Genomic DNA, 19,305 nt, shown 5'->3' with positions numbered 1-19,305 from the left:
TCTTTTGTTATATTTGTTAATCTCCAGATGAGTGATACTCATTCTAAACAAGTTTTATTTTCACTTGTCATTCCCACTGATTTTTTTCATATCTACTTAATAAAGTAGCACATTTAGATGGAGCTTATGAAACCAGCAGACTTCCAACTCTTGCACAATTAAAGGTTCAGATTAAAGATAACTATGAAGAGTCGTAAAAACAAGCTCTCAATTCTGAGATTGCTAGGGTCAGTAAATTATGCAAGATTGTTGTTTGACAATTTTTCAGCAGATGCTAGAAGATCTGTGGAAAGCCTACATAAGCCTAACAGGCTTTAATACATACAGTCTTAAAGTATTATTATTATTATTATTATTATGTAACCTTCTTTTAGTAAGATGCTATTGTGTTTACTTTCAGTTACACAAGGATCTCTTTTATTACTTGTGCATTATTTTTTTCAGTAAGTTATCATCTATAATAAAATAATTTTTTTTCTTACTGACAAATCTCTGTCTTTCAATCTTTCAGTGAGGTTGTGCTTTGAAAAGGGAAAAAAAGGAAAAAAATCAAGTTGTTGTGTTTATCTGTTTTAATTTTGATCTTAGATAATAAATAAATAAAAAAACAACTACACATCACAGTGGGTAATTTGTATACTTTTTTTCTTACTGATTTCTGACAGTTATGGTTTTGTCAATGTACTTTAAAGCTGTTCATGTACTTCGATGGCATGCCTGTGGCATGAGTAAACTCTGTTTTTGTAAGGACTTGAAGGACACTGTTTTGCAATGGAAAACAGGCTGGTTCTGAGCTCCTTTGTGATTTCTTGCCGCTGTGGCATCTGAACTATGAATTCCTAAAGTAACAAAAAATGTTCTCAAAATACAATGTTATTATCTCACAGTCCCAGGTGCCATTTAAAAGCTTGACACCCGATTATTGTCTGTGTGAACCTCTATTATGTTATTTTATTCTTTCCTGACTCTGTGCTGATTTAATCTGTTTCTTTCCTGATTGCAGTGTGATAGTGATCAGGACAGTGTGACAGTGTGTTGGTGTGATTATGCTCTAAGATCACTGATTTTAATAAAGATTGAAATTGTATTTGGTAGAAAAAGGAACTTTTAAAAAAACCACACTTGCATCTATAACTTGTTCCCGATGCACTGTCCTATGCTGACTTGTTAAAGGGTTATGCCATTGACGTAAAACATGTAGTTTCTTGAGGGCCCTTTGGCATCACATGTAAAGGCACTGAATACATCTGAAAATAATTTTCAATGTGCAAAGTTTACAATGTGAAAAAACTTAATGTTGGCAAGCTGTTGGTGCCAAGCAGCAAAATGTGAAACTAAAATGTGACTGAAAACAAAGTGCAAAAGCACAAAGCTCGCAAATGAGACAAAATCTGTGCTCCCCTGCCTGTGAAATCTTTGACTTGCAACCAAACTTCTGCCATCTAATAAGGACTATCCATCCATCCATCTGTCCTCATCCATCTGAATATCGACTGCTAGCTTTTTCTGCAGCCAGCGTGTCAGGTCCCCAATGAAAAGAAAACAGCTTGTGCAGATGTGTACCACACCCTCAGCCTTTGACAAATGGAAGTATAAAGGCAGCCATTCTTCTGTCTGTGCGCAGACTGTGTTCAGGATGTATCTCACGTCATCAGGCCAGACCAAGCTCCTTACTATATAAAATAAATAAATTAATAATTGTATTCTGGTTAGTCTGTCTACATTGTTTGATCTACTTTGTTTGAAAGCAGTGATTGCTGCCAACTGCTGGTTTACAGTGAGAATTTATTTGCTCGTTGTTATTGGTAACAGAGGCTTCTTCAAATTTCTTAAAGGCGTACACCACCAATTTGGCATTGCAGCAAAGGTTGAAATCCCAGTAGACAGTTTAAGTCTTTCAAACTTGCTGCAGCAGAACAAGAGGTGTTGTTTTATTCATTCAGTGCATTTTCCTGACTTACTTTCCTCACTTCAGCCCTAGCCAATGCTGACTCAAGAAATTACTTAAGGAAATTCATCAGGCTTTCCTCGGAGTAAAACAGAATGTGAAATTACATGCAGATCAGCGAAACACTGGTCGCAAACTTGACATCATTTGTTTGCCGTGCACTTCCTCGTGCTTCCTGTCCCTAACAGTGTGGCAAAACTGACCTACAATAGGCGCAGCCACTCCCTTGAGAATAATTTATTTCATGAGAGAAAATTGACAGAGTGTGATGGAGTTCACAAGGGCACTGGAATATTTTGCTGGGGGAATAAACAAGCGGCTCCAGTCTTTGGTGGTGTGCCAGCGCTTCTAGGGATTAATCCACCACCCTGAAAACAGCTCAGTGTGCCATGTTGGACCTGCTGTGTTTCAGCATTAATTGATTTTTTTTTTTTTAATCCATTAGAAAGGATGTTGCTCGTGTGTGGACTGCAGTGTTGTGTGTTTGACTTTGAGCTCATAGGCCCTACGACTTAAAACCTGATCTCTCTTCGGTGCAAATATTTTTTTTATTATTTCTTTATATATACTTCATGAGAACATTACAATATTAGAGTGCTAAAATGAAAAATATCCAATAAAAAAGTAACCTTACTTAATAGTAGTTATTTTTAGCTTTCAGAGGTTTGTGTTTTAGGGGGCGGGAAGGGTGTGTATGTGTTACATCTTGGTTACATAAAGTCAGATATTCTTACGTTTTATTAAGTATTAGTATCCTTTAAAACAATGATTGCAGCCTTTCTGGAATTCAAGCTAACCCATATCTATATGTGAGACAACACTAGTTAGTAATTGTAATTTCTGGGATTTCAGTTGAGCAAAGATTAGTGAATTTACAGATGTTATAAAACAATTCAGCAAAGTGATGGATTTGTGGGCTATCATTTTATTTAATTAAGGCATTTTAATAATAACAGTACAGCTAATATATTCAAAGGATAATGCAGTGACTCACTAGTCCTATGAGGAGGCTCCACTTGGTCAGTGTTTAAGTTCATGAACCAAAGTAAGACAAACATAATCCACAAGTTTATTCTGACACATTTGACATTTTAACCTCATGTCATCACCGAGACGAAGGTACGGTGGCTCTGAGAGGTCAAATGCACTGCAGCGTGAAAAAAACACCAGCTAATAGATTCTATAAAAGCACACAAAACACAACTGTTTTTTTTTTAAAGGTCACAACAAAATTAAATAAATACAAAATAAGAAGAAAGCTCACAAAACACAAGGGGAGTCTTTTGGGGGAGAAAATAATGTGAGGGAGCAGCTGCAGAAGTGACAAGCTGTTAGCAAACATGCTTCTACAATATTATATGAATCATGCAAATAAAACACACATTAACTGTATCTTTTCACAGATGAACCCTCTGGTCTCACTTCCACAGTTGTTCCGTCACGTTATTGTCTCCCCAAAAAAACCTCTCCTTTTTTCTGCTTTTGCAGCATTTTTCTGTGTCATGGTGTTTTCTTAAGGTGCAGTGTGTTTGATCTCTCAGGGCCACCATACAAAAGCCTGAGGGCTGCTGTCATGTCTTTCAACTTCTAAGCACATATTCATGTTTGAGTTTGGCCCTATGTGAGATGATGAAAGATGGCGGGAAAACTCCAGGACTGTTCATGTAAAATGTGTGTGACAGACTCCAGGGAGGTAAACTAACAAAAATGGATGGATAATATCACGGGAGTTCAGGTGGAATCCACTCTGTGCCAAATAAATAGGCTGAACTCCTATCACCAGCCTGCTGTATGATGAGTGATTCATGCCTCTGCTGTATACACTGTGAAATGGCCCCAACGCCTCAGCCTTCCAGTTTCCTCTGCTTCACATTCTAATAAAGACTAATGTGTTTGCCAACATCAGCTCACTCTCATTAGAGTGATTAATTGCCTCCTTGGTTATGGTAAACAGTACGAGCTGTATCACAATTTATTGAGGGAAAATTAACCAATCATAATTAAATGCTCTGATCTGTCTTCCTCACCTCTCCCCATACAAGCTCTCTTCACACATGGGGTGAGTGTTCTTTGATTAATTTTGCCTCGGTTCCTGTCATTGGAAGGATGATGTAAACGTTACTTTGAGCGGGGTGAGTGTTCATAAAGAGCAAGAGTCAGCCTTTTAATGGTCAGTAGTTAATGGGTTGATTTATTGCATGAGCATAAAGTGAGGAGACTCTGCTTTTTCCTCTCAGTTTGATGCTGACCTTACAGAGACCTTCCGCCCTTGTTGCAATGTCACATTTTATAGGGTGTAGGTCAGCTGCTGTGTAACATGGGCTGAAAGTAATGATCTTCACTGCAGTCCAATGGAAGGCAGGAAGGGGAAACAACAACATGAAATTCAAGGAAGGGCAGAGAGAACTAATTTAGGATTAGTTTTTGATGGAATAATAAAAAGTAAAAGTCTTCAAACAGCAACATCAAAGTGGGCAAAACATATGAAGTAAATGTAAAAAATACAGCAGCATGTATACATCAGATTAGATTGTATTAAAAATAGAATAAATATAGTTAATCAGTTGTCCAGTCAATAGCTGACTGCATAACCACTAGTTGTCATTGGTTACAGTGCAAAGAGGATTTGCTTGGAGTTGCAGATCAGTCAAAGTCTTCACCAAAAGGATATAGAACATAAAGGCATAGACTTTATACGCCATAGTTAGCCATTAGCTTGTGAAGCTCTCCCCTGAAGCCTCAATGTTAGATGTAAATGTTGGTTTCTATCACTCAGAAGTGACCATTCTCTGAATGTCACTCATCAAAACTGGATTGACTTGCTTTTTCAAGTGAGGACTGCAGTTTTTCATTTGCTAATAGCATTTAGCTATTCAAATAAGTAACATAGTACTTCTTGTTTGTGTCATTCAAAGCTTCATTCGTGCAGTAAATGGTGGCTATATGGATCGGTGCAAAGACAGTATATATATATATATATATATATATATATATATATATAACACCCAGCACGCCCCTGCGGGCGGTTTATCCTTCAAGCTCGGGTCCTCTACCAGAGGCCTGGGAGCTTGAGGGTCCTGCGCAGTATCTTAGCTGTTCCCAGGACTGCGCTCTTCTGGACAGAGATCTCCGATGTTGTTCCCGGGATCTGCTGGAGCCACTCGCCTAGCTTGGGATTCACCGCACCTAGTGCTCCGATTACCACGGGGACCACCGTTACCTTCACCCTCCACATCCTCTCGAGCTCTTCTCTGAGCCCTTGGTATTTCTCCAGCTTCTCGTGTTCCTTCTTCCTGATATTGCTGTCATTCGGAACCGCTACATCGATCACTACGGCCGTCTTCTTCTGCTTGTCTACCACCACTATGTCCGGTTGGTTAGCCACCACCATTTTGTCCGTCTGTATCTGGAAGTCCCACAGGATCTTAGCTCGGTCATTCTCCACCACCCTTGGGGGCATCTCCCATTTTGACCTCGGGACTTCCAGGTTATACTCGGCACAGATGTTCCTGTACACTATGCCGGCCACTTGGTTATGGCGTTCCATGTATGCCTTGCCTGCTAGCATCTTGCACCCTGCTGTTATGTGCTGGATTGTCTCTGGGGCATCTTTACACAGCCTGCACCTGGGGTCTTGCCTGGTGTGATAGACCCCAGCCTCTATGGATCTTGTACTCAGAGCTTGTTCTTGTGCTGCCATGATTAGTGCCTCTGTGCTGTCTTTCAGTCCAGCTTTGTCCAGCCACTGGTAGGATTTCTGGATATCAGCCACCTCCTCTATCTGCCGGTGGTACATACCGTGCAGGGGCCTGTCCTTCCATGATGGTTCCTCGTCTCCCTCCTCTCTCTTGGGTTTCTGCTGCCTGGGGTATTCACTGAGCACTCGGTCAGTTGGGGCCATCTTCCCAATGTATTCTTGGATGTTCGTTGTCTCATCCTGGACTGTGGTGCTGACACTCACCAGTCCCCGGCCCCCTTCCTTCCTCTTAGCGTACAGCCTCAGGGTGCTGGACTTGGGGTGAAACCCTCCATGCATGGTAAGGACCTTTTTGTCTTTATGTCAGTGGCTTCTATCTCCTCCTTTGGCCAGCCTATTACCCCAGCAGGGTACCTGATCACGGGCAGGGCGTACGTGTTGATGGCCCGGATCTTGTTCTTACCATTCAGCTGACTCCTCAGGACTTGCCTGACCCTCTGCAGGTACTTGGTGGTTGCAGCTTTTCTAGCGGCCTCTTCATGGTTCCCATTCGCCTGCGGGATCCCCAGGTACTTGTAACTGTTCCCTAATTTCCCTCGGGATGAATAAAGTATTCTGATTCTGATTCTGATGTCTGCAATGTTGCCTTCTGGTAGTTCAATCCCCTCAGTTCTGACTACCTTCCCTCTCTTTGTTACCATCCGACTACACTTCTCCAGTCCGAACGACATTCCAATGTCATTGCTGTATAGCCTGGTAGTGTGGATCAGTGAATCGATGTCTCGTTCACTCTTGGCATACAGCTTGATGTCATCCATGTACAGGAGGTGGCTGACAACTGCTCCGTTCCGTAGTCGGTATCCATGGCCAGTCTTGTTAATGATCTCACTGAGGGGGTTCAGGCCTATGCAGAACAGCAGAGGGGACAGAGCATCTCCTTGGTAGATCCCGCACTTGATGGTGACTTGTGCTATGGGCTTGGAGTTGGCCTCTAGTGTTGTACGCCACATCCCCATTGAGTTCCTGATGAAGGCTCTTAGGGTCCCATTGATCTTGTGCAATTCTAGGCATTCTAGCTTCCATGTAGTACTGAGGCAGGTTATTGGTCGGTAGTTGGAGGGGACCGGTCCCTTCTTGGGGTCCTTGGGGATCAGGACCGTCCGGCCTTCGGTTAGCCATTCCGGGTGTCTCTCGTTAACTAGCAGCTGGTTCATTTGTGCTGCCAGACGCTCGTGGAGTGCAGTCAGCTTCTTCAGCCAGCCTGGTGCTGTCCAACTCTTCATACTGGAGACCCTTTCTTGGATATCTGCCACTGTGATGGTTACTGGACCCTGTTCAGGGAGGTCGCTGTGGTCTGCCCTCAGATCCACTAGCACTGAGCATTGCCGTTATGGGTTGCGTCCTTCTCCCATATGCTCTTCCAGTATTGCTCCGTCTCTTATTGTTCCCTTGCCACTGAGAGTACACCTTTGCTGGTTCTGTGGAGAACAGCTGGTTTATTCTCCTGCCTTCTATCTCTCTGGTGTACCTCCTCAAGCGGCTGGCCAAGGCTGTGAGTCTTTGCTTGGCAGTTTCCAAGGCCTCAGGTATGGACAGCTTGCTGTATTTCTTAGGCACCTTATTTGTCGCACCTTTCTGCACCTCCGTTAGTTGGCTACTTTGATCTTGCCCTCTAGCCTCCTTCTCCATGGAGGGTACTGCCCCTTGTCGCTGTTCAACTTGTAGCCAAGCATCTCACTGATCACTGTTGCCGTATTGTAGATCAGCTTGTTAGTGTCGGTAATCGTGGTTGTAGGTATTGCCCGTAGTGCTGCATTAACATCATCTAGCAGACCTTCTGAGGGTACTTCACGTAATCTTGGTAACCGGCTACAGGGGATCCAGGTTTCAAGCTTGGCCATGATCCTATTTTTCAGGTCAGTTCCTCTCGCACTCAACGATCCTTCTCCTATCGCACTTGGGGCTATGTACCCAATCTCGGGTGGGGGTGATGATATCTCCCCCCTGACCTGGCGTCCTGACTCCTCCTGTGTTGTACCTCGTCAATCTCTAGCTGTGAGAGCAGTCCCTTCTTTCGAATGTTGGAACACTGAGCTACTAGTTGTTTCGCCGTCATTGTGGATGTTGAGTGGATGCCTTCTTGTTCCAGTAGCCCACTTTTTGTCAGGGTGCCCTGGTTCCTCAACACCTGATCCGGGCGACGCCCGCAGGGGCGTGCTGGGTGTTTGTTATATATATAATTTTCTTAAACCCTACGACCATCTGCGAAGAAATACAGTTTCTGTAAAAAATCCATAACCATTTATAATCAGTCGTGTTAAAATACTCTAGTAGTTTACAAATTAGCCTAACAAGCAAAAGATCCCCAGCTTAAGCTTGGGGGGAAATAGGATTGTTTCAGGAAAGGTGAACAGGTGAGACACCGAAAGATGCAAGAAATAGTGTTTAAAAAAAAACATGAAATCTTGACAAAGAATGTGCGATTCCCGTCACATCCTCCTAGCTGTTTGTTGATGTGACTTGTTGCTTTTCCATCCATCCATTTTCAGCTGCTCTGATGCTGGTCCACCTGAGCACCAGTCTAAGCAGAGGCACCCAGACCTCCCTCTCCTTTGCCACCACCACTGGTGGGCGGGGTGACACCGAGGTGCGCCCAGGGCCTAAGAGGTACCCAGGTGATATCCTAATTAGTTGCCCGAACCACCTCAACTGAAATGTTCTACTCTGAGCTCCTTTCCCTATCAACATGACCAACCACCACTATCCCATTTCCACCGCGATCTCATTCTTTTGGTCACTACCCAGAGCTTATGATGATATAGGTGAGGGTAGGAACGCACATCATCTAGAAAATCAACTGCCTCACTCAGCTCTCTCTTCGCCACAATTGACCAGTACAGTGTCTGCATCAGTACTGATGGAAACACCAATTCATCTGTCAACCTCCTGCTCCACTTCCCTGCTGCTGTTCTAAAGTGCTTCATCTTCTGGAAATAAAACAAAACAAAGATAAATAAATAAAATCCTGGAATATTAGTTGGGAGAATGAGGGTTGGGTGGAGATTGTTTTATTTACCAATTTACAGTCTTTTTAATGTCTGTTGAAAGTTTAGCTCTTCTTTCTTAACCTTTCTTCATATTGAAAATATAAAACCATCTGCAGTCATTCTTCCTTCCACTGCAGGTCATCTTCATGTATTTAAAAAAGGCAGCAGGCAGAGCAATTTTATATTTCTCTTCCTCTCCATCAAATTCAGCTCAGTACGATTTCTGCATTTGGCATGAAAGCAAAGAGTTTCTAAAGGATGACGTTAAAAGGTCAACGTTTCAGCTACTCTTAGTCTATCTGTCTTCTTCTTTAGACAGGCAGTATTGTGATTGTTTGTAAAGAAGCTGTCAAAACCATATGTCACGTTTTCTGTACTTCAAGAAGGTTTTCTATTCAAACCACTGGGCTTCTGCTTTTATCCTCAAGAATGATCACCTAGCATTAAAACATGACGTTAAGGGATTGTGTATAAATAGCATCGTTTGTGTTTAATGTCTTTGTGTTTTAGGCTTTTTGAACGTGAAAAGGTTAGGATTGGGGATAAGGTCAGGGTTAGGGCATCTCATGGTGTGAAATGCCAACCTCATTCAGGGCATCAAATACTGCTTTTGAGTGTTAGTAATGGCATAAATCTAGTGCATCAGGGGACCGACAGAAACCTTGTGAGGAGTTGATGCCATATCTGCAGTGTTTAATGCTATGAAAGGGTGTATTTTAACCCAAACTACACTGTCATCCCAAACCTAGCAAACTAACAAAGTTTATGGTGTTTTAGAGCCTAAACCAAAGAAAAAGTAAATTAACAAACAGGCCTCTAAGCGTCATCTTCTTCTAGCTGACGATGTGTGGCTAACACAACTGCTGTCCCCGAAGCTTCAAATTCCAATCTTCAGTGAGGCTGGTTCTCTCCTACGCATCTTATGCTCATCTTTTACCAACAGAATCTGACAGAGCATAGGTATTTGATGTCCAACCCATTGGATAATCAACTGTGATTCTTCATGTCATAAAATTGCACGAAAATAACCTAAATTCAGACTTGTTAAACAAAAAGGCAGCTTTATTGGCAGAAGGCCCACAACAAGTCTGTACAAAAATCCAAACAAAATCAACAAACAGTAGTTTGTTGATTTTTCTTGGATTTGGATTTCAGAATATATTCCATGCTCCAGATTACTCAAAACTCTGATGTCGGAATTTAAGAGTATTGCTTCTGGAGTCCAAGTTAGCTCGTTCCAGATAAAGTGACGAAAAAGTTTTTTGCGCTTAAAAACATCACTGGATAGAGCGTGGTCAGTATGGCTTATGTAGTGAGTCACAAATACACAACAGTGACAGCATAGATAGATATAGAAAGTTTCACAAATTTGCTATTGTTTACATCCAGGGCCGCCATCTTGGATGTGCGCCATCATGAGTGTGCATGCATCAACAATGCATGCAACCTGTTACAGTTGCTCCTGCTTTTCTCTTTACTTTAACTTTTTCTTACTTATTTTTTGTCCTTTACTTTGTTCTTAATGTTCGTCTGTTTAATAGATTTCCTTTCAATTATGTGGCTAGAGAGTTTTTGTTCTACATAATTTCCTTAGGGATTAAGTGAAGGATTCTGATTCTGAATGGATTGTTAACTCTTGGTTGAGTGGGAAATCTCGGAACTCAGAAATTCCAACTTCCTAGTTATTCAGGAAAGCGAAACCTACAAAGGACGAGCAGAAGACAGGACTCTCTTTACTCACACAGACACAATGAAGGCCAATCAGGGAAATGAGACATGGGAGCACACAACAGACACAATCCAAGAGGAGAAAGTAAAACTGAATACAAAGCACACGAGCCAAATAAGTACCAAAACAAAACAGGAAATAACTAATGCAAAGGTTAGATATATACCTACACACAGTAGCTTTACACTAAAGAAATGGAAATTCAAAAACTCAAATCATTAACATAAGTCAGAGAGAAACACTCTAAATAATCACAAAAATACCCCAAGACCATGACACCATAACAGAATTAAGTGTTCTCATAGAATAATCCATGATATCAGTTGGGTAAAATAGTATTTCATACTTGTAATGCTCTGGTTTGTCAAAATGTTGCAATTAATTGTACTTATTATACAAACAAAACAGCCCAGGCCACCTACACAGACAGTCATACTAATAATATAAAATATCTCACATTTTAGGTTAGATTTTTTTAAAGGCCTTTAAATTTTGTATGAAGAGCATTAAAACGTAACAACGAAAAAAACAAAAACAAAGCCTTCTCTCTTCAGGGAGACCATTATCCCAGCCCATTTCAATGAATAATGGTACTTACACTTAACTATGCATTTACAGATCATTGACATGATTACAATCAATGACAGACTGAATTTTAACAGCCAAAATGTTTCAGCAGTCTTTTTTAGCAAATTGCAGATTGTTCTGCAAAAAATGTGTGACACATCTTAACCTAACCAAATGTCAGGTTATAATGCGCTTTTATTCGCTTGTTACATTTTAAGTATAAAGAACTATTCTTTGAGAAACGTTGTGAGTATGAGCAAATATTTGTAAAGTTTATCTCTTTATAGTCATATATTTATAGCCATATGTGCAAGCAATTGTCCAAATGAGATCTTAACAATGAGATTTTCACATTTCATTGTTCGTGCATCTCCTGGCAGCCGGTTTTGAACGCTGTCTGATCTTGCTCATTAAATGGATTGCTAGAGTTGTTGTTTTGTCTATTTCCTGAACTGAGATTACCGTCACTCATGTTTGCAGATATTTGTCCTACATAGGTAAAACATCACAGCCCTGCATCTCATCAGTCTGATTCGTTGCTCCTGTGGTTAAATGTTCTGTCTGTAATTTCTGCATTTAAAATGGCAAAATCCCACAGGCAGAAAACTGAAGCAGAGAACAGATTTTTTTTTTCTTCTTTTTGAAGATTTGTGAAGTAGACACAGTGAGTGAACAGTAAAACTTTCCTATCCCCAAACTTTCTTTTGGTACCTCTGCAAAAAAAAAAACAAAACAGCTGTTGTATAAACTGCTTATTGTGTGCAGAATTGCACTGGGTTGGAGTGTATCCCGGCTACCAGCATGGAGCATGGGCAGGAGGGAAGGTAAACTCAGTAGGTCGCCAGTCTTTGTGTTACATGCCAGTTCTTGATTCAAGGAGAACCAAACTGCAGAGATAGAACTACACAGACAGGCTGAACAAACAAAAAAGGGAAACTAACTGGAAATGGTGAAAGGTAGCAGATGCAAATCTGATGGCTGCTGATTCTACCAAAGAGTAATTCAGATAAAAATAAAAGAGGACATGCAGGAAGGTCAGCAGTTGAACTGACAAAGGACAGATGGGAGCGACAGGATGTTACTGTCTGAGTGGGTGAAGGGCAGGTCGAATCAATTAGGACTGAGCACACAATCACAGGAGCTGGAAAACAAAGACTACAAAGATGCACAATGAGGGTGATAACCAAACAAAACAAGAAGTGACAGAAAAAGAAAAATCACAAGACTGGTACACACACATTCACACATTTACTCACACAGATACAGAGAAGATGTAACACCAATGGATGGACCAAGGAAAAACTAAGAGCACTGAAATGTTGTTACTGGTAATACACACAGCACAACTCTTTCACACTTAAGAAATACATTGAGAGAGTTCGTTGTCTATGCATTGTGGACATGTGTCCCTATTTAAATTTTCTACTCCAAACAAAATGATCAATGCTACTATAGTATTTATTTTAATCCTGAACAAACATTTGCAGTACAAAACAAAGGACAGTGCTGTGCTGAAAAACTAAATGCTCAAGCATATGCATCAGCTTCTTACACAAAGCACGGTGATGAAGGATTTTGTTGTTGAGCTTGATCGATGTGAAGGTAAAGTGTGAAAAGAATGAAAATAATTACAGCATGTACGGCTTGTTGCAGTGTTCAAATGACATTAAAATATTGTATTTAGAAAACTGAAAATATGAGAGTCTTTCCTTTCTTGGTATTGATAAAAAAAAATTACGACTTTTTGGTAGCAAAAAGTGGTCGATTGGTTTTAAAAGACTAAAAGTGATAAAGAATCTACTGAAGCAGAGTGGTCCTTTACCTCAAATCATCTCTACCTTCCTCTCTTTGCAGAGCACCTAAAGGTGGCACTGGAGGAGTACATGAAACGGATGCCTAAGGTTCAAATCTTGAGGACGAAGAAGAGAGAGGGGCTGATCAGAACTCGTCTTCTTGGAGCCGCTGCTGCCAAGGCAGAAGTCATCACCTTCCTGGACTCACACTGCGAAGCTAATGTCAACTGGCTGCCTCCACTGCTGGGTGAGAAACACGCTTGCACACATCCATCCAGCAATCATGAGGTGCCGATGACATATCTCCCATCCAAAAATCGGTACGAGGTCTTATACCAATATTTGCAAGCCAGATAGGGTGTTATTTCCACACCCAATAGCAATTCAGTCTGACGACTTCCTTCAAAGTACGACATCAGACCACATTGTTGTAATAAAAATAGCAAATGCATGTGATTGTGATCACGTAGTTATGATAGAGCTGCCATGATATAGGGTTCTAAGGATAAACATTACGTTTAAAAATGAGTTCATGTATACATAAAATGTGTACATCATAAACACTGCAGTGCGTATGTAGAGTTTCAGACTCACTTAATAGTTTATCCAGGTTTGTTCCCGTTCACATTTCCAGTGACTAATATTCTGCTACCTCAGCTACTTTCTTTATGGTTGACTAAAGTAAGGTGACTACAAATGAGGCCATTCACTTTTCTGTTGGCACATTTTTTTCAACATACTGAGACTCATCTCCCACAGCAGTGCCACTGAAAAGTGAGACACCACACAGGTGCAGTTTGAGAAATAAATTCATAGTTTAATCACCAAGTTTTTGTCCGTTCTTGCTGTCTCTCGTTCACTGTTAAACTGCACTACTGGGTCCTCGCTGTGACTCAGAGCTGTGTCCACAGTTTGTAGCCTAATGATATTTTGTGTACAAGCTAACTACAGCATATATCATTATAGTAATGGTGTTTACTTTATATATCAGTTGTATCCACCAGCTTCTTGCACACTCCCAGTTCACATTGCCCTCTTGAACCATTAAAATATCAAAAATATAAGGATGAATTTCCACATTTTCTACACAGATGTATTATTATAAATTATTTTGGCCACAATAATAACATTTACTGCATTAAACAAAAAAAACATGTTTACAGACGTTCTGGTAAACAACTAAAAGCCAGTCCAGGCAACATATTAGAGTCATTCAGCATTTGAATATTGGCTGAATGTTTAAATGTAGCACTGTGATTTTCATGTAATAAACAAATAAATTAAATAAACAAAAACGTCCTGAAATTTCTGTTTTCCAAAACGTTTCACTTTCAAAAATTGCTCCAAAAATATCACTTAATTTCCAAAAGAACATTTCAACCTTTTTGACAGTTTAATTTTCAAATATTTTTAAATTACTTTACTTTCACAAATATTCAAATTTTCTTAAAAAATAACTTTTTGTTTTAAAAATGCCTCACTTTTGCAACAAAAAGGACACATCTATAAATGTCAAAATCTGACAAATGTCAATTTCCAAATTTCATCGCTCTCGGAAAAATGTATCACTCCCAAGGTCACGGAGCACAGGAATGTACAAAGTCACGTTATTGCTGCAAAATTGCTTTCACTAAGAGAGAGCCAATCATTCTCAAACACAGAAATATATGCACACACACACACATGCACTCACACTATCCCTGCTGCGAGACTGAGTGCTTCCTCTTCTGGCTGATGGACTTGCTCACTACCTCATTCTCACTTTATCAATTACCTTTTTCCATTAAGGACCCATGTTCAACTCGGTTTCCCAGCATGGCGCCATTCCCAGTTGGAACCATTTCACAGCAAACCTTATGACCCATGTTACCTCTCTGTCAAGCTGTTTACACATCAAGCGGGAATAGGACGTGTGTCTGCCAGTGCGTAACATAAACAAGCAGCCATGTTCATTACAGCCCACTGTGGCACTTTGATTGTTGTCAGGAGTGAAAGAGTTAGGACTGGAGGCTGTGGAAAAGTGAACATACTGTAGTTGCACTGCAGGTTTGCATTAGGTGCAGCAGTATCATTACTTTGAATTGGCAATTATGAATACAAATATTGATATGATACATGCTTTTCATCTGAAAGAGGAGCGGAAACTATAAATATTTTCTGTATTTTAATAATTGTTGAATCCAAATATAAAGTTACCGTATATTGTTTGCTGTAAAAAATTCAAACTCAGGTATAAAGCTGCATTTTTAAAAACTACATCTGTGGTGGACAATTTTCCTATCCCCTTCTGGATCATCAAAGACCTTAACTTATGGAGTGCTGTTGCCAAGAATCCGTTCACAGCTGTATCCAAATGTAAATGTTATGTGGAAGTTAGTAAAAGGAAGAACACATACACTCACACTCATATGGCAGCAACTCCGTGCATTAGGCACGTAAACATGGACAAGAAGACCTGCTGAAGCACCATCACAATAAACTAGCTAGTCATAGATATCAGTATTTACTAAGTAATAAACGATATTGTGCAGCACGCAAGATAGACAGCGCACAGTGTGCTTTGAGGCAGCAGCCAAGAAAGCTTTAGTCCGCGTCTGTGAATACCCATGTGTGCATACCTGTGTGGATCAGCATGCTTGCATTCCAAAGGTTTCTCCATGTAATGATCTGCTAGGGAGTGTGGGGGGGCCACAGCCCCGTCCTCCAGGGTGTGAAGCGGGTATGGAGGAGATCAAAACTCCAGACATCCAGAGGCCCCCAGAACACAAGAGACCATGGAAGACCAACAGAGGGGCAGCCGCGCCACTGTCCCAGTAAGAGCTGAGGAGAGTCCCAGATGAGGGCTCGCCCAGCAGCCGCGGAGCAGAAGTCAGGGGGAGTTGCAGTGACGCGCCCGTGAGCTCCGCCGGCCCCCAGCTGCGCCTGAGTGACCGAGCCCTAGGCCGAGAGGCCGGGGGCACCCCACCTCCAAAGGGGCCCGAGTGAGCCCCAGGCCCCAGGCCCCGACAAGCGGCCGCCAAGGAGTGAGCCGGTGTGTACCCGGACGCCCACCCCCAGACACAAAGAACCACCAACACACCGACACCTGAGGGAGTCCGCCACCGGCAGGGGAAGTGGTGGTGGGTGGAGATAGGCCTCCAAACCTTGGAGGGCCTGAGGTGTCCCCAGAGAGGTGGCGTCTGATACCCAACCTGACATATAGACACAGACATACAGGCACACACAGACACAAACATCCATTCCCACCCTCATGCTCTCATATGCACTCACTCCACACTCAACCAACGTGGAGACAGACATAAAGAGACGCTGTACGCACAATCACACTCCCCAAGCGTACTCTACAAACCGGGTCTAGGTACCCTTGCCCCTGGAGGGGGGAATTGCACCCAGACCCAGGTGGTGTTTCCCTTTTCCCTGCGGTGGGGAGAGGCAGACCACCCCGACTCCGCAGCAGCAGGGAGGCCCCACACCCCAGACCGCAGTCGGACGGCCAACTCCTCCTACTAGCCCTCCCGCTCCAGCAGGCCGCAGAGAATGGGGGTGGGAGAAGACTCCAAACCTCTCTCTATTATTATGTTGCTCTTTGTTGTTTGCTGTCTCCTCTGTTTGTTTTTGTTTGTTTGTTTGTTTGTTTTTTGTTTTTTTCTCCATACAGGTGACCCAGGAGTTTTTTTTTTTTTTCTCTCTCTTCCCCCCCCTTCTCACCGTCTCTTCTCCCCTTTGGTTTTCTTTCTTTCTCTCCCCCTCTCTCTCTCATTCATTCCCCCTGTCCTATTTATTAAAAAAAAAAAAAAAAAAAAAAAAAAAATGACAAAGGATGAACTGAAGCTCTGCCATCACGTAATGTTAAAAAAAAAAAAAAAAGAAGACCTGCTGAAGTTCAAACCAAGCATCAGAATGGAAAAGAAAGTTAATCTAAGTGACTTGGTGTGGTTGTTGATGTCAGACAAGCTGAGGATTCACTATTGTCTATAGAGAACATACCAGGGTATGCAGAAAAGCATCTCTATTCTATTCTGTTCAATTCAGTTTTATTTATGCAGTGCCAAATCACAACAACAAACCTTAAGGCGCTTTATATTGTAAGGTAGACCCTACAATAATACACACATCTCTGAATACACGACGTGTCAAACCTTGAAATGGGCTACAGCAGCAGAAGACTGCACCAGGCACCCTTCCTCTAAGCCAAGAACAGGAAACAGAGTCCACAGTCCACAATGTGGACTCCACATGGGCTCACCCAAACTGGATATCAGGACTGGAAAAATATCACCTATTCTGATAAGTGACTGCACCTTACCTGAATATTGTTGCTGATTATTTTCTATCCCTTTATGAAAACATTGTACTCATCTTCTGCTGGCTCCTTCCAGCAAGATAACACACCATGTCACAAAGCTCAAATCATCTCAGATTGGTTTCTTGAACATAACAGTGTTCAAAATTCACTCTACTACTATGCTATGAAGAATTAAGATGGTTGTGAAAGCAAAGGGAGGTCCAAGGCAGTAAAGTAGCCGGTGAGTTTAGATACAAACAAAGGAGAGAAAAAGGGGATAGAGAGGTTATGACCAAAGGATGAATCTCTAAACAAAAACTAAATATTATAAAACAAACAGAGGACCAAACAGAACAAGGGTTAACCAAGACTGAGTTTCATTTATTATTGTCCATATCACAACATACAGCAAATAAACACGTAACTTGTCTTATTTTTTATTTTTATTTAACTCACATTATTCAAATGGCTCTCTATGTGCATCTCACAGATCGAATTGCCCAGAACAGGAAGGCTATTGTATGTCCAATGATTGACGTCATCGACCACGACAACTTTGGCTATGACACGCAGGCAGGGGACGCCATGCGAGGGGCGTTTGACTGGGAAATGTACTACAAACGGATTCCAATCCCTCCAGAGATGCAGAGGGATGACCCCAGTGAACCCTTTGAGTGAGTAACGCAAGTTTAAAAGTAGTGCACTTTAAATCTAATCAGTGACTTAAAGCTTTCCTTCCACGGCATACCTATTTCATTTAAATATGCATTTAGATTTTGAAGGATTTTATTTAAATGACCTAAATGATGAATGATAAAATGACAGTAATTGAAGTCCACTCCTCTAAAATGCTTTATTGTGCATAATCTTCTCATTATCCAGGCTGAGCTGTTGAAAGTCTCTTTCTAATAAAGGCGTATGTCGTACTTTGTCTTGTGAGTAAAGATGATGTTGGTTTGTGAGGCTTATTTTTTCCCTACTCTGGTGTAAGTGAGTTGCCAGGATCACACAATCACTAATGGGCTGCCCAGACAGAAAGTAGACATGATACGGGGAGTGAATGTCTCTATAGAAATGATAATATTTTTAGCAGGATGCCTCCCATCACCAAATTGATACTAGTTTACTGTATTGATAAGGATGTTGATACTTCCATTAAGAAGATGACTTTTGTTTGCTTTGTTTAGAATTTTCACTTTCAAAATATTGTACTTCAAACAGTTACGTAAGATGCATTCACTCCTACTCCAGTAATGTTACTGCTGGATTTTTAAAAAGAACGGCGGAATCAGGCATATATATCGGATGTTTTTTAAAGTGGAGATCAGCTCTTATTTTTTTGTCTGCTTGAACATAAGTATTGATTACAGTAAAATATTTTTAACAAGGAATACTTTGGCCTACTAGCTGTTTGCTAAATTATGCTAGCTTAGCACAAGGCTAAGTTTATCAGATAAGCCAGTTTATGCAGAATATGAAAGTAACACAAATTATATCAAAGTTCTGTAATGCAAACTGCCCCTAACTATGAATACATTCATTTTTGTGGTGAAAAACATTTGTGTAATTTTGTATACATTTTTAACACTGTAGAATGTAAATTGATTCCACTTTTGTTTTTGCTTTAACTAAAACTGGTCCGTGTATTTAGCCATGCTGATGAACAGTCTCTCCGCCTCTAGAGGTGGCCTAACGCAGTCTTTTTATGTATTTTCTATGCTTGAGGTATCTGTGTGGGGTTCTGAGTCATCCAGTCATTGTAGTTCTAAGCACTTAATTTGAACGCAACCTGGAGCTAAAATAGAGGTTTGAATGTTAAGTAGATAGAGCTACGATGCCTGAGAACCTCCATCAGCTTGTAAAACTAAAACCTTTCACATGAGAGGTGAAAAAACATCTTCATATTCATTCATCCATCCATCATTTATCCAATTGGCTCACTTTAAATATTGACAACACTTTTTCCCTTCTGTATTTAGTAATGATGTACAGACATTTTTGTCTCTTACATTTATGTTCCCAAAATCCGTGCTCTCACACATCAGATGCTGCACTGGAAGTCAAACCCTCCCAAGAAGACACTTCACTGGTGCACTGCAGTGCTCATCTAACTATACAGAATATAGCAACAGATGAACTGAACCGTATGCTTAGTGGTTCTCTTATGTACGATCACACTGTTATAGAACAGCGCTTCACGAGTGAGAACATCTAGAGACAGGTGCCAGATACCCATTTG

General features: G+C 41.2%; 1 protein-coding gene across 1 annotated transcript in view; it reads left to right on the top strand.

Moving 5' to 3' along the window:
• Positions 1-19,305, top strand: part of LOC113030056 (polypeptide N-acetylgalactosaminyltransferase 10-like) — an 88,795-nt gene that overhangs the window by 46,476 nt on the left and 23,014 nt on the right. The window contains exons 5-6 of the mRNA XM_080307339.1: positions 12,843-13,028; positions 17,557-17,740. Of these exons, the coding sequence (XP_080163465.1) occupies positions 12,843-13,028; positions 17,557-17,740 (370 nt within the window). The remainder of the gene's footprint in view (positions 1-12,842; positions 13,029-17,556; positions 17,741-19,305) is intronic.

Source organism: Astatotilapia calliptera, chromosome 10 (genome assembly GCF_964374335.1).
Source record: "Astatotilapia calliptera chromosome 10, fAstCal68.1, whole genome shotgun sequence".
NCBI classification, from domain to species: domain Eukaryota; kingdom Metazoa; phylum Chordata; class Actinopteri; order Cichliformes; family Cichlidae; genus Astatotilapia; species Astatotilapia calliptera.
This window is presented reverse-complemented; position numbering and strand designations above follow the sequence as displayed.